At 46.1% G+C, this 15,115-nt stretch overlaps 1 protein-coding gene across 4 annotated transcripts in view; it reads right to left on the bottom strand.

Annotated features, from left to right (window-relative positions):
• The window catches only part of MTM1 (myotubularin 1), a 96,555-nt gene that overhangs the window by 50,146 nt on the left and 31,294 nt on the right, over positions 1 to 15,115 (bottom strand). For all 4 annotated transcript variants that reach the window (XM_027053460.2, XM_027053463.2, XM_053201818.1 and 1 more), the window contains 2 exons: positions 5,164 to 5,274; positions 747 to 848 (listed from right to left, as the gene is read on the bottom strand). In XM_027053460.2, the coding sequence (XP_026909261.1) occupies positions 747 to 848; positions 5,164 to 5,274 (213 nt within the window). The remainder of the gene's footprint in view (positions 1 to 746; positions 849 to 5,163; positions 5,275 to 15,115) is intronic.

Raw genomic sequence — 15,115 nt, 5'->3', positions numbered from 1 at the left:
GCGTCCAACTCCAGCTCAGGTCATGATCTCACGATTCGTGGGTTCGGGCCCCACGTTGGGCTCTGTGCTGATGGCTCGGAGCTTGGATGGAGCCTGCTTCAGATTCTGTCTCTCTCTCTCTCTCTCCCTCTCTCTCTCTCTCTCTCTGCCCCTTCCCTGCTCATGCTGTTTCTCTCTGTCTCTCAAAAATAAACATTAAAAAGAAAACAAAAATCAAATGATCTCCTTGATCCCCTTGTCTACACAGTGGCATACTCATCCTAGACTCAAAGCAAAGGCGCTTATTTATATTTATATTTATATTTATATTTATATTTATATTTATATTTATAAGAATTACTTCCTTGCCGTCCCCGTAGCAGGTGTTTGCCTCCAAGTTTGCTTAGACTAGAGCAGGGCAGGAGAGGGGAGAAGAGGTGCAAGCCAGGCACAATGGAGAAAGGAAGGTGCCCGACGGTCCGCCTCGCTACCTCATGCCTTTTAAAGAGGGTGAGCCAAGGCAGGGGGCGCCCTGGGTGGGGGGAGAGCACAGGCTGCCCAGGGTGATGCTCCAGTCACCTGGGGTGAGCCATCCCACATGGACTAGCAGAGGAGAGGCCTGCCCCCTCCCCACCCCCGGAACAATTCAATCATCTTTAATAAACGTCCTGGCATATGTATCATGCCGGGAAGTACAGCACAGAGCGTAAGATGAAAGAGTAGACTCCCAACAGCCCCCCAGTGCTGGGAAGAACCCTGGAATTTACCAGACTGTGTGCCAGGGGAAAGGCGTATCTCGTGAGAATGTCAAACATATCCCTTCTGCTGTGGCCTTCCTGTTTCAGCGCAAACCTCAGGTTCCTCATGTCCTAGGGGGCAGACAGATTCGACAGTTCAGTCTTCAAATAAAGTGACATTCCTTAGCAAAAAATCTATTCAACTAAAGGAGTGGAAGATTCACTTACCTGAAAGGACAATTAATCGAGATTACTAAGAAAATCACTTTGCTTTGTGTGGTATTTTGAAATATCCAGTTTAAGAACACCTCAAAACACTCCCCATCGTAGTCACGAATGTAAAAACAAAGCAACTAGTGCTAAAAAGAAGACAGAGCTACAATCATTTTGTAATGAGAAAAATCACACCCTGCCTTGCACACCCTCTACGGTGTCTATCCGCTCCAACTGACTGCTGCGGTATTTTCATCACAAAACAGTGTTTTATTCATAGAACTTTTCAAATGTGTACCTGCTATCACATGTAATCTCAAAATTGTCAAACATGTCAGGAAAACACGGAAGCTCTCTCCCTCTGCTTCCTGCTACTTTCAAGTCTAACAGTTCAGGAAATGCTTGGCACAGTAAGTGCTCATGCAAAGCAATGGGACGTATTCTTCCTATCGAGTTGACTTGCACAGAGTTCCAGATAAACCACAGTGAAGGACCCCTATGCTTCCAGGAACTAAAAATCAATGCTCAAACCTGGATTGTAAAAACAGCTTCTAATATGTAGCTCTTTGATAAGAAAACCTTCTTTTAAACCAAACCCAAACCAAAAGTGCTCCCTTATATATCAAGTTGTTTTTATAGAACATTCTGTCTTCTCTTTGAAGTGAGGGGTTTTAGGCTGTCTCTTAAGTTGATCATGGTGCTGTGACCAAGTGATGGCTGAACACTAAAACCGGCACATTCTGCACTGTGCTTTCAGCTACAAAAAAACGAGCCCTGTGCTGGACCCTGGGGTACTTCGTCTTGGACATCACCATCTTTATATTTGTTTCAAAGTGCTTTTTCATTTATTATCTCAGGAGCACATTTAAAGCTTCATAAGTCTTTGGCATGAAGGACTAGCAAGCTCCTTGCCATATAAAAGACATCCCAGAATGCCACTGGCAGCAGAGGCGGTATAAAGAACTGGACCCTAAGACCTCTGATGAGTGACCCAAGATTGCTCACTCTGTACACAGATGGCATCTGCCGGGCCTTGCCAGCTACAGGATTCTGTGCTTTTGTTTTTAAAAGCACATAACTGAATAAAATCCAAAAACCGATTCACAACATATTCCAAGAAAACTGGGTTATTAGTTGCTGGCTCATGATGCGAAGAAGTAGTCAAATAAAAGGGAATAATCATCTCACTGGGATGACATGGTTTGAAAGGGTCTGCAACCGAGCCATGAGCACAGCCCTGGATCGCCAAGGATCCACGAGGCTGAAAGACCCGCACAGAACTTCCCTCCTAACAGCCCGGGGTCAGATGATAACGCCAGAATCTCACTGCTCTTCACCACTTGGCCAGAAATTAGACCATTTATGGATAACCATTTATTTTGATCTATCAGTGATTCAAACAACTACTTGCACTGTGCCAAAGCACAAGTGATTCAAGCAACTTCTTGTTGCCATCTGATTCAGATGTAATTAAAGGACAGAAAGAATTACTACCTCATCTTGCCAACAAGAAAATTGAAACGGAAAAAGCAAATGACTCACAGGCAGCAGCTCACCAAATCTGCAAGAGAAATATGAGCCAAGTTCCACCTGGTCTCCTGAGAGCCTGACTTGTCAGGGAAGAGGCACCTGACAAAGAGCCTTGTGGCAGAAGAACTGGATGGTCAGACCCTCGGCCTGTTTGACAAGTGGGTCCTGTGATGATCCACCAAGCCTCGCTGTAGTAAGTGAGTCCAAGTGAACATCCCCCCATTGCACCAACACCGAGGGGCTGATTTGCGGACACATCATTTCTATAACGCATTTCTATAGAAACAACACCCATCACTGCTGACCTCGAAATACCAGGCTGTCTTTAAAGTGAGTAAACGGGGGTGCAGCATGAAAGAAGAGAGGAGGTTCTGTGATGGTAAGATTTGGCTTGCTCTTTTTTTTTTTTTTTCCTTAAGGCTCCAAGGTGTCAACAGGGGCTCCTGTGGCACCTGGCTAAAAATTCGCATATTCAGAGCTACGTTCTCCTCTGCTGCTAGATGACACCCACTGGGACTTGCATCCCCAGGGTGAAAGACGCTACTGGCAAGCCAAAATCCCCACGTGCAGAGCCGATAGGACCAAATTTGGGGGGCTCAGAACTACCCGTGTCAGTAGAGTAACAGCTGCACGATGCTTCTTGATGCCAGCTGGAGCTGACCTCCGAGAGACAGAAGCATCCGCCTTGGACCCAGCAGGGTCCCTTTCTATCACCTTCAGGTCTGTTCTATGAACATGGGATTGGACTCTTGAGATATCGCCATTTCCAGGGAGAGAACGGAATTAAGAGGCTGAGCCACAAGTGTTCTAGGCCATCATCTTTGGGCTGAATGCTAATACTGAGAAACATGTGTGTAACATTTGCAAGTGATGCCTGGTGGAGTTGTTCCTAAGCTCTTTGTTTTTATAATAAGCAGTCAAAGGGGGAAATGTGCTCTGTCTTATTAATTTTGGGGGGACTAATGTTTAAATACAAAATTCTTCCTACTGATAAGGCAACAAATAGGACTTTTAAAAAAATTCTATCAGAATGAAAGTCACTTTCAAAACTGTCGATAGAGCAACCCCATTTTCTCTTGAGTACTGTAATAGGAAACTCTATACTCCCATGGATCCTTTTATGCAAAATGCAAAAACCTTCCTTAAAAGTAAATCCTTGTATTTCTAGGCCCCAAAGTGAAGACAGTAGCTGGGATCATAAATAAGGAATTTAAGGTAGCTTGGATTAAAACAAAAACCAAAAACCACTTGCAACTACTTGGATGGAACTGGAGGGTATTATGCTAAGCAAAATTAGTCAGAGAAAGACAAATATCATATGACATCACTCATATGAGGACTTTAAGAGACAAAACAGATGAACATAAGGGAAGGGAAGCAAAAATAATATAAAAACAGGGAGGGGGACAACACAGAAGAGACTCTTAAATATGGAAAACAGAGGGTTACTGGAGGGGTTGTGGGAGGGGGGATGGGCTAAATGGGTAAGGGGAATTAAGGAATCTACTCCCGAAATCATTGTTGCACTATATGCTAATTTGGATGTAAATTTAAAAACATTAAATTAAATTTAAAGAAAAACACCAAAAAAACCCCCCAAAAAACAAAAACAAAAAAAAAGCCAAGGTGGGGAGTGACGGAGAATTTCAGTTCAGGTCTAATGGTGACACAATCCTTTGCTTCATGATGGAGAGTACTAGTCTTCATCTTTTATAAACTGGAGGTAATAAAACAAATGTACCACATTCATAATCAAAACAAAATCATAGGAGATTAGTTTTAAGACATCAAAGTGCCTGAGCAAAGGCCACACCTTCCAGATCTAGCTGTGAGAACCACTGGGACAGATGACCTCCAAACCCCTTCTAGCTCTTTCTGGGATTGGCCATTATTCTCTTCTATTCTGTTATTATCGTATTTTATTACTCGATTCAGATTGTAGTCTTCTGATCCTTAATCCCTGGAAAGGAAGTTTTCTTTCCAGAAGGTTTATCCTGTTGTTTGCAAAATGACCATCTCGTTGTATTTGGATCCCAACCTTGCCATTTGTTGGGTGATCTTAGCTCAGTTACTTAACTCTTCTTATGCTCAGGCTTCCCAACTATAAAGTGGAGACACCATTGTCCATCTCCGAGCATTGCCCTGAGGACTGAACGGAAAGCACCTAGCACGTGTGTGGACTAACACAGAGGCTCACTGAAGCGTTACTATTACTGCTGAGTGAATTTTGTTACCATTAAATCCCTGCCACCCACCACGCCAAAGCAACATGGTAGACCACTGTTAGAGAGGTTGTTAGAGGTGCAGCCTGTTCACAGAGGGTAGAATCTCTTGCATTTCTCTTTCCTTTCAGGGTGTGAAGATGTCCAGCTGGCAACACATCACATAAAGGGACACCAGGAGCAGACTCGGGCAAAGACTAGAGAGAGTGAAAATTCTATCTATGAAGTTTTCTTCCTATTCAGTCAAGCTGACAGAAGGATAGGTGTTAGTCCTCACACATGCTGACAACAGCAGGACTCTTTCATAGGAACTATTTCCCCAGGCAGTTTTGGAAGCTTGATCCCGAGGAAGAACCATTCTTTCTAGGGCCTTAGAGGAACAAGGGTCTTTGATTATTTTTTTCTAAGCCCCCATTGACCTTTACTTATCATTCAACAGTAATGTGTCTTTTTTTCACACAAGAAAGTACTGAATCTCTTACTTTACAAGTAATATCTAGACCATAGGAATTTTCTCCTCTACTTGTCGCGCCTCCCATTTTTTCAATTCTGGAGATCACACCCAGAGGAACATCAAGTATTAGAGCAGAATCCTGTAATGGACAAAAACGCAAAAGTCAGTATCTCTGTCAGTATCATTAAAACATCAAAAACGTCTGTTAAAAAAACAACATATGGTTTAGGGCATTTTACCTTGGCACTTTTACCACTTTTTATAAACAAAAATAGGATACAGATCACACATGAAAGAGCGAGCATTACAATAGCCAGTTATGCAATCGAAATGCATCCCCAAACATGTGCCATTCTGCATCGCCTATAGAATAAAGACTAAACTCCCAGGCACACAATTTCAAGGGCCCCATGGTGTCACATCCACCTGGTCTCTGCAGGCCTTTCTCCCACACCGTTCTGCACTCTGGCGAAGTGAATACCTTCAGCAGTCCTCAAACACGGCACGGTGTTCTCTTTGCCCCAGATCTTCTATCCTTCCCAACTACCAGATGTCTTCTCCCCGTGGCTCAAGCCCTGGCTCAGCAAACATCACCTCTAACAAAGCATTGCTTCCTAATTAGAGTTGACCACTCCTTCCTCTGAAGTTCTAGAACACTTGATTCAGATTGCTGCTATGTCACTTGCTTTACTCTGTCTGCTGAAATTCATAGGTCTATATTCCCCACGCTAGAAACCAGACATCTGGAAGGAGCGCCTAGCTTAGGCAGGGGCGCACTTCACGAAGTAGAAGGGCCTGAGTGCATAGCCGTGCCTCTCCATCATTCCTTCCCCACCGCTGGGTGCGAGGGGTCCATACAACTGCTGGCAAGACAGAACCACATTAGTGAAGTCACACCACAAGCATCACGAGACGACGGCAGCCGCCATGCACAGAGAAACCCGCCTGTGCCAGGTGTACAGGGGCATCGTGCACGCCATCTTTCTGATTTTGTCCTTACAACCATTCCAGATGCTGGCGTACTACTCCCGGTTCCTGACATGGCAATCAAAGCTTTCAAAAGCTTCTGTGGCTTGCTTAGGAAATACGGGGAAGGGCTGACATTTGAGCCAAGCTCTGGGAACATGCATCAAAAGAGCCAAATGCTCCTGCCTTCTGACTCTTAAGCATTCTTAAGAGCTTGGCTCCAGCTATCGCACGACAGGAAGAACACTGTATACGTGAAGATGCTCAATGGAGCCGGAGGTGGACATCGGGGTGGAGAAAATTACCACTCGTCAATGTGATGGACTAAGCATGCAGCTACTAAAATAATTACAGTACGTGGAAAAATAAGCTTACGTGGGAAGCAGCAGCATACAAACTACATGGGCTACAGTAACGTAAAAGCCACATGGACAAAGGGAGACCTACACAGGTTTTTTAAATCCAATACTTCCTTTATTGCGGTGATTACTTTGATAATAAAGAAAATGTTTTAAAGGTGCTCACTGAATTTTCGTTCTTTAGAAGATATCCTTTTGGGGGATACAAGGAAAGCTGAAGTTTTACTTCCAATCCTTCTCCTTTATATAATAGAAAAACTAAGCATTTCTTTATAAAATATGAATACAGCTTATAGGTGTTCTAAAAATTCAAAAAGTCTAAGAATGTGGTACATCCATGCCATGGAATACAACCCAGCTACAAAAAAGGATGAACTATGGACACACACACCAACCTGGAAGGCTCTTCGGAGCATCATGCTTGAGTGGATGAGGCCAATGTCCAAAGGTCACACACTATAGGAGTCGACTTAGGACATTCTTGAAGTGACAAAATTGTAGAGATGGAGAACGGAGGAGTGGTTGTCAGGGGTCGAGGGGAAGTAGGGTGTGGCTATACAGGGGCAGCATGAGGAAGTTCTTTCACACTGGCAAAATGGCTGCTTTTCTTGATTGCTAGTGCGTGGTTACATGATACATGGGATCAAATGTCATAGGATTGTATGCAGAAACATGAAAACATGAGTGCATGAAACACGGGTGAAATTCAAGTAGTCAGGGTCTCAGTCGACTGTATTGTGCCATAAATTTCCTGGTTGTGATCAAGCAGCATAGTTATTGGAGGGGCTATAGGTATTGTACTAGTTTTCCAAGTTCTTGAGCGTTCATAATTATTTCAAAATAAAAAGGTAAAGGAAACGTAAGAGCACAGTTATCACAGTGTAGAGAAAAGAGCACAAGCTCTTATGTTGCACAAAATTGGTTCAAAGTAGAGCTTTGGCATTTATTAGCTGAATGGCTTTGGCAAGTGATGGTACCTCTTGGCCACATTTTCCTGTCAAGTAGGGATGATTAAAGATCACGGACTTAAGCACCTGGCATGGTGCCTGTCATTTGGTAGCTACAAAACAAAGGAAGTTATTATTACGATCACGAAGACTATTTTAGCATTTGGAAGATATAACTGTATTCTACAAATGTGGATCAGTACGCCCTTGCAAACAGCTAGAGGTCTCTTTGTACCCATAAGGACGCAGGTTATAGTTGTTGCCGTGGGGAAAGACACCTCTCTACATGACTCAAACCCAAGTGCCTAGAGAAAAGGAGACAGTACTCAGTAACTGTACATTTGTAGCTGCATATTATAACGTATTTACCTCTCCATACAATCTAGTTATTGAAAACTATCAGGGGTGCCGAAGTGCCTCTGTTGGTTAAGCGTCCGACTTCGGCTCAGGTCATGATCTCGTGGTTTGTGAGTTCGAGGCCCATCGGGCTCTGTGCTGACAGCTCAGAGCCTGCAGCCTGCTTCGGATTCTCTGTCTTCCCTTTCTCTCTCTGCCCCTCCCCGGCTCACACTCTGTCTCCCTCTGTCTGTCTGTCTCTCTCTCTCAAAAATAAATAAGAAATATTTAAAAAATTAAGAATAACATAAAATAGAAGCACACGATCAGGCAGTCTGTTTAGACTGAGATTTAGGAGTGTCCAACTATATGCTTAAATACCAAACTTACAGTTAGATCTAAAAATACACAGATGAGATACTAAATAAAAGTCTCATACTCTAACGTCAACAAGGAAGCAAGAATGCAACCAAAAAAGTAAAAAAAATTTAAAGTGAGAGGAGACCTCACTGTCCTTTGTCCTTGTATGGAGGAAACTCTATAGCTCTGACTATTCTGAGCCAACAGAAAAAAGGACACTGAGGAGAACCAGCCAGTTCCTGACCAAAGACACCCATAGTTTAATGAGGCTACTTGCCATGTTCTCCCCGAGAGACAGGTTCAAGATCAGATAACCCAGCAGGCCAAACTGGAAGATCCAGGAATAGGAAAATTAGCTTAACTCTGTAGAAACCTGAGTTGTTACTATCTAAATATCATTAAATATTTAAGAATTCTCAAAGGCCCGTTCTAACTCAAAATTCTATACATTTAAGGATCTAAAATAGTGGGGAAGTAAACAGAACACGAACTCTGCAGAGACGCCAAGCATTTACTGTCTCTCTCGAGTGTGTACAGAGTAACAGAAGCCACACTGGATGCCGGGAGCCACGGAGACAATATGCAAGCACCACCCTCACGGAGCCCAGGGCACAGACTGGGAGAGAACACACAGGTACCCAGATAGCCATGCCGCCAGGCCGCAAGTACAAGAGCCACAAAAACCAAAGCAAACCACCCACATCCAGACAAATGGGCTGAGAGATCAGAGGAGAGCAAAACAATTTCCTATCGGTTGGGTCTCCTGAAGGTTCTGGGGCAATGGCGATGTGAAAAATGATCCTTACAGGATGGAATGATAGCAGCTGGGAGATCTGCCTTCCAAACACAGGTAACAGTGACATCAGCTACACATGTGGGAAAGTATGGGGATTTTGCAGGGGGAAAAAAAAAGCAAGCAGGTCAGGTTTACAAAAGGATGGCAGGGGAATTCCCTGGGAAGCACCCCAGGGTTTGGATTGGGGTGAATGGGATCCATGGAATGTGTTTTGAGAAGAGGAGACAATGAGCCACTGGGGAAGCATCAACAATGACTCAGATTTAGGCCCAGACGAGAGATGTGGTCCCACAAAGAGACATAAAGAACACAAAAAGGGGTTCTAGAGAAAGATTAACATGGTCACTTTGAGATACACTAGGCTGGAGGTTATGGTAAATTAATCAAGTATAGATAACCAGGAGGCAGCTGGAAATACAGAACTGGGAGAGATTCCAAAGGCCCCTTGAACTCAGAACGTCCAGAACTAATCATGTGATGTTTCTCTCTCCCAATTACGTCTTCCCATCTCAGTGGCTGGTGCTCCATCCACGCAGTTACAAAAGCTGGAAACCTAGGAGTCATCCTTGACATCCCCTTCTCTGTTATCCCTCATCCGGTCTCCCACGTTTATCTCTTAAATCAATCTTGAGTCCGTCAACCCCTCTCCACTTCTAGCAGCAACTTCTCTGGGCCACTGGAATAGGCACAGCAGCCTCTTTGCATGGACCGTTGCTCCCCTTAGAGTCTGCCCTCCATACAGCTGTTCGCTTACAAAAGTCAGTCTGAGGCTGTATCATTCCTTTGCTTAAAGCGCTTCCAAAACTTCTCACTGCTCAACTCCAAACACCTCCATCCTTAACAGGATCTACCAGGTCTCGGCCCTCTGGCCCCCAACCCCTCTCCCTCCCGCTCACTCTTTGCCGTTCTTCCCACCACCAACCCAGCCACCCGCTCGCTCATCGGTCCGTGTTCCCTTTGCTCTCAGGGCCTCTCACGGGCTGTTCTCTCTGCCCATTGTCTCCCACCCAGTCTCTGCCGAACATCTAGGGAATTCCTATTCATTGTTTTCTTTCTTTTCTTTTCACATTCATTCTTCAGATCAGGGGTGAAACACCACTTTCTCAGGACAATTTCCCAGGCTTCTCAAACAACTGCACGCCTGTGCTACTCACAAGCAACACAACAACTTGTTGTCATATACCTGGTATGAGTATCTGATTAATGCCTGGCAGTTCCATCAAAACTAAAGCTTCATGAGGGAGAGACTGTGTCTGCTGTGCACACCACTGGATCCTAGCATCTGGCACAGTGCTCGACACACAGCGGCCTCTCGAATGGTCAACAAATAAGGAATGAAAGATTAGGACCGGAGCTATAGAACTGGAGAGCAACTGACAGCTGAGAAAGAAGCAAACTCTGGGGACAATATATATCTAGGAAGTAAGAAGGAAAAAATGGGTGGCAATAAAGGCAAAATGGCAGAAGTGGGGGAAGACCCAAGAAATATGGAGAAAATTACAGAGGAAAGAAAGAGTAGTCAACAATATCTGTCACTGCACAGAAATTAAAGAGTTGAGAGCTTAGGGTGCCTGGGTGGGTGGCTCAGTCCGTTAAATGTCTGACTCTTGATTTTGGCTCGGGTCATGATCTCACAGTTTGTGAGATTGAGCCCCACATAAGGCTCTGTGCTGACAGTGCAGAGCCTGCTTGGGATTCTCTCTCTCCCTCTCTCTCTTTCTGCCTCTCCCCTATGCTCTCTCTTGCTGTCTGCCTCCCTCTCTCTCTCTCTCTCTCCCCCCCCCCAATAAATACACTTTTAAAAGGAGCTGAGAACTCAACCAAGCCCACTTGGAATTGAGCACTGAAAGAGGACTTTCAATAGGGAACAGAAGTCAGACCACAAAACACCAATCAGTTAACAGTCTGGAGGTAGAAGCAGTGAGTGTGGACTAATTTTTAAAGAAGTCCCCTAAAGAAGGGGAAGAAAGAGGATGGTAGTGTTGGGGCAGGGGGGTAGCAGGGATCCAAGACATAGAGACGTGAGCAGGTCTGTGGGGCCGGGTGGGGCAAAGGAGCCAACAGACACCACAACTGGAAGACAGAGAATGACTGAGGGGGCACTAAACTCCAGAGGAAGTAAAAGAGCAAAGGAAAAAAGGCTCAAGTAGAGGAATTTTGTTTTCAAAAACGCAACTAGTCCCTTCCTCTCAGATGAGAGGAGGAAAGGATGGGTGAAAACAGTTATCAGTGGGTAGTGGCGGCGGGGGGGGCAGGTAAGCAGCTCAAGGAGGAGGGCTTTTACCTGTTCAGCAGAACAAGAGAGGCAGTCTGCTAAAGAACATGGAGGGTTTGTCAGTGACACAGTGGGGGACGGAAAAAGTCAGCCTGAAATCCAAAGAACTGCCCAGGCGGAAGGAGACCCTGAGGTCTGAAAGCCTGTACTTGTAAAGGGACTAATGAATTAAATCTACTATGGGACTTGCACAGCAGGGTTCAGTAGCCCACAGACTCTCAAGTTTGGGAACTGGAAAAGTGGGAATGATATGGCAACAAGGGGCAAGGGAACCGAAGGTGGCAGCAGGCATTGTTTTAACCGAAGACAGCATTCATTTTGCAGCAGCAGCGTAAGAGGATTCAAGACTGAAGTTTAGCAGAATACCTACAGCGCAGGTCCCACATTCCCACTGAATTTCCTACTTATAGACACAAGAGAATATTTTATTATTACAGTCTTTTTTGCATTATTTCAGCTCCCTTAAAACAAAAACAGGTGCTAAATCTATTAGCCTGAGGAACCCAAGAAAGAACAATCTTGAAAAGCTTCCAATGGACTTTCTTGAAAAGAAAAGTATTATAGGAATCCTTGTCAGTCATCCTTGTAATGAATGAGATGGGCCTTCCCTCTGGGAAAGAATACATATGTGGCTCTGACTGTCCATACCACAAGGCAAGGGTGGTGTCCGAGGCTTACACCTCCAGTTGCAGCCAGTGACGAAGACCACAGAACCGAAGTGCTCCCACTCTTGTTAAACACCCGGCTTCCAGCTGGCACGATACCCAGCACCTGCCCAAAGCTCATTTCAGAACTGCGTATTTGAGAGACAGATTCTGACGGACACACCGCCATCCATTCAACTCACTTCTCCAAGTCCTGTCTGTACACTGACTGGTAAACCATCGAAAAGCTAAGGAAATGGACCTCATTTTTCTAGTCCCTCAAAGAAATACATTTACCAAGTAAAGATGAACGTGTGTCCCATATCCTTATAAAGGGTCTCAAATGGGACTGAAGAATCTTTGGGTAATACTCTGCCTGGAGAATGGAATCACTGTGTTCCTTTCAGAGAGATTTGTCCTTGCATTTAATCCAGGAAGAACACACTATTTCTGACTTAACCATCAGAAAATGGAAGGTGTGTGCACAACATGTTTCTCATCTCATCAGCACTGCTCAGTTGGAAGGCCCAAAACCCTGTATTCGTCTAGCTGCCACGCATCTGCTATAGTCCATTCTAGTTTAGAAAGGGGTGTGTGGGTGACCAGGAGCAAGAAATACCAACTTTCAAGTGGTATTACCTCCGCAGCAAAGGGAAGATGGGGTCTCTTCAGCTGGGTGGAGGATCCGTAGATGTTTAGGGTATTCTTTATAAACTTTCTATCTTCAACATTCCAAAATAATTTTCTAGTAGAGATGAATGCGTGCTCTAGGTGAAAAAAACTGGCCTGAACACATGTCCAGAACAGAAAGCGCAGGGCTTAGTCGGGGGACAGTGAGTAGGGCACTTGAGCCAGAGCGCAAAGTGGGCACACCGGACAGAGGTGGAAAGGTGCCCCTAATTCCCTGGCTAAGGCACTGGAAATGAGGGAGGAAAGGAGCCAAGCCTCTGAGGAAGGGGAGGGCATGACTATCAGGATGTCTTTGGGAGCCAGAAAGAAGGGAGTGGGGAGAGGCTGCGGGTAGGGAAGCTGATGTGTAGCCCCACCAGCAGACTGGGACAAGACCTTGGACTAAGGTGGGGCACAGCACACGTGAAGAGGACTATGGAGAAGGGAGGGGAGGGGCAGGGATCCCAGGATGACTGGAAGACAAGCAGTGCCACCCAGAGAAGCTAGAGCACCAGGAAGGAAGGAACTGGGGAGGGAGGCAGAGCTGAAGGCCCCCACCTCGGTCCAGGCATCTGGGATGGTGGGTGAAAAGGCAAGGGGTCTCGAGCGGGCAGCAAGGAATGAGAAAGGGGCCTGAAAGACAGGTGGCACTTGAAACCAAAGGAAGCCCAGGGATGACCAGGGAATCGCTCTGCCTGTCAGTTGCGGCCAGATGGGGACAGCGTGTGGGAAGGAGCATCGCCAGCAGGCAGCGGAGTTCTTTGCAGCCAGGGAGCAGGGGAAGCCCTGGGGAGGGAGACTGGAGACAAGCCCGCTGTGCCGAGGCCTGGAAGGTGGAAGGAGCGAGATGCCTATCAGACTGGCATCTCCACAGAATCGGTTCCCACCAGGGCTCCCAGTGACCTAATGACCACCCTCTGTGGCCTTTGCTCATTCTTTCTCCCACTGAGCCTTGCAGCATTCCGTCCGTGGTCTGCTCCCTTCCTGAGTCTTTTCTCTTCTATACCGACTTCCACCAAAGCCTTCACTCACATTTTCTACTGCTGAGACTGCCGCTTCTCTTCTATGCTGGCACTCCCCCTGTTTCCCATCCCCTCCCCCCCACCAAGAATGCTCGTGCTCCCCAGGGTTCTCGCCACAGCCTGCATGTCCTTGTCACATCTTCTTCTCAGGTAATCGCATGGATGTACGCGGTGTTCACCAACACTGATGTTGCTAATAACTTCATAAGTTTCAGAGTCACGCTTCCAACTGCTTCAGAGACATCTCCACCCAGTGGTTGTACGGTGATCAAGCCCACGTGTTCTGAGAGCCCCAGGGGCTTCTCTCACGCATGTTCCTTCTCCTGTGAGGTTCATTTCAAAGGCAAAGGATCACAGGCATCATTTGCCACCTGAGGTCCTTCCTCCAACTCCCGCCTCCAAAGGGCCACCCTATTCTCCTGAACCTTCCACGCTGTTGCCTCCTCCTGGCGCAACGGTGACCTTGTGAGGCCCGGGATGCTCACCTGGACAGCTGACTTTTCCATTGCTCTCCCTCCCTCCAGTCTCCTTCCGTAATCCATCAGACACACTGCAACCTGACATCCCTTCCAGAAACCCACATCCACCAGGTGGTTGTCCACAGAAGGTGGGCACTGACACGTGACTTGTGAGACTGTTGGGGTGCACCCTTTTTCCAGTATCATCTCCTGCCACCCTGCTCCCCTCCATCTCCAACAGACAACTCCGCTGTTTTACAGTATGTGGTCTTCTCCATATTGTCATACAAGTGATAGGGAAACTCTCTACCTGATGTGCTCCTCCCTCTCTTCCCTCCTGTCCAGGAAATTCTTAGCATTCGTCAAGACTCGGTTCAAATATCACCTCCTCTACAAAGCATGCTATGAGTCATCACACAGTTAATCACCCTCTCCCTCGTAACCTCGTGGCATTATGCAACCAGTGTGGGCTTTGTCATATTACACCCCAATTACTCGTTTTTGAGTTGTTCACCAAGTTCAGTGTTAGCTCACCACGCTGCTTGCTGAAGGTTCCGGAATAAAGGTATGAGCACGTGAACAAAGGGTTACTTTGCTTTTCTAACCCACTATAGCACTTGAACCCAGTGTTCCTGGAAGGGAAGCTGAAGCAGTCTTCCCCATGGTGGTGTACTGATTATAGACTATTATGTGCCTAAAGTGTCCCTGCTGTGGTCACAAGATCGACCCCAAGCCAAATTCCTGAACACCCTCAAGGTCAAAAGGGGACTATGAAATTTCCAAACTCCAGAAGCAATGTTGGTATTCAAGATGCCACGATTTAGTGGGGCCTACATTGAGGTCAAACCACAGTGACAGGGGCGCCTGAGTGGCCCAGTTGGTTGAGTGTCTGACTCTTGGTTTTTAAATTTTTTTTAATTAGTTTTCTTTATTTTTGAGAGGCAGAGAGAGACAGAGCACATGTGGGGGAGGGGCAGAGAGAGAAGGAGACACAGAATCCGAAGTAGGCTCCAGGCTCTGAGCTGTCAGCACAGAGCCTGACACGGGGCCCAAACTCACAAACCGTGAGATCATGACCTGAGCCGAAGTCGGACGCTCAACCGACTGAGCCACCCAGGCGCCCCTGACTCTTGGTTTTAAGAGGTCAA

The sequence above is a fragment of the Acinonyx jubatus genome, chromosome X (genome assembly GCF_027475565.1).
Source record: "Acinonyx jubatus isolate Ajub_Pintada_27869175 chromosome X, VMU_Ajub_asm_v1.0, whole genome shotgun sequence".
Taxonomy (NCBI): Eukaryota; Metazoa; Chordata; class Mammalia; order Carnivora; family Felidae; genus Acinonyx; species Acinonyx jubatus.
Note: the sequence above shows the minus strand (reverse complement) of the source record. Positions and strands in the feature narration are given on the sequence as shown.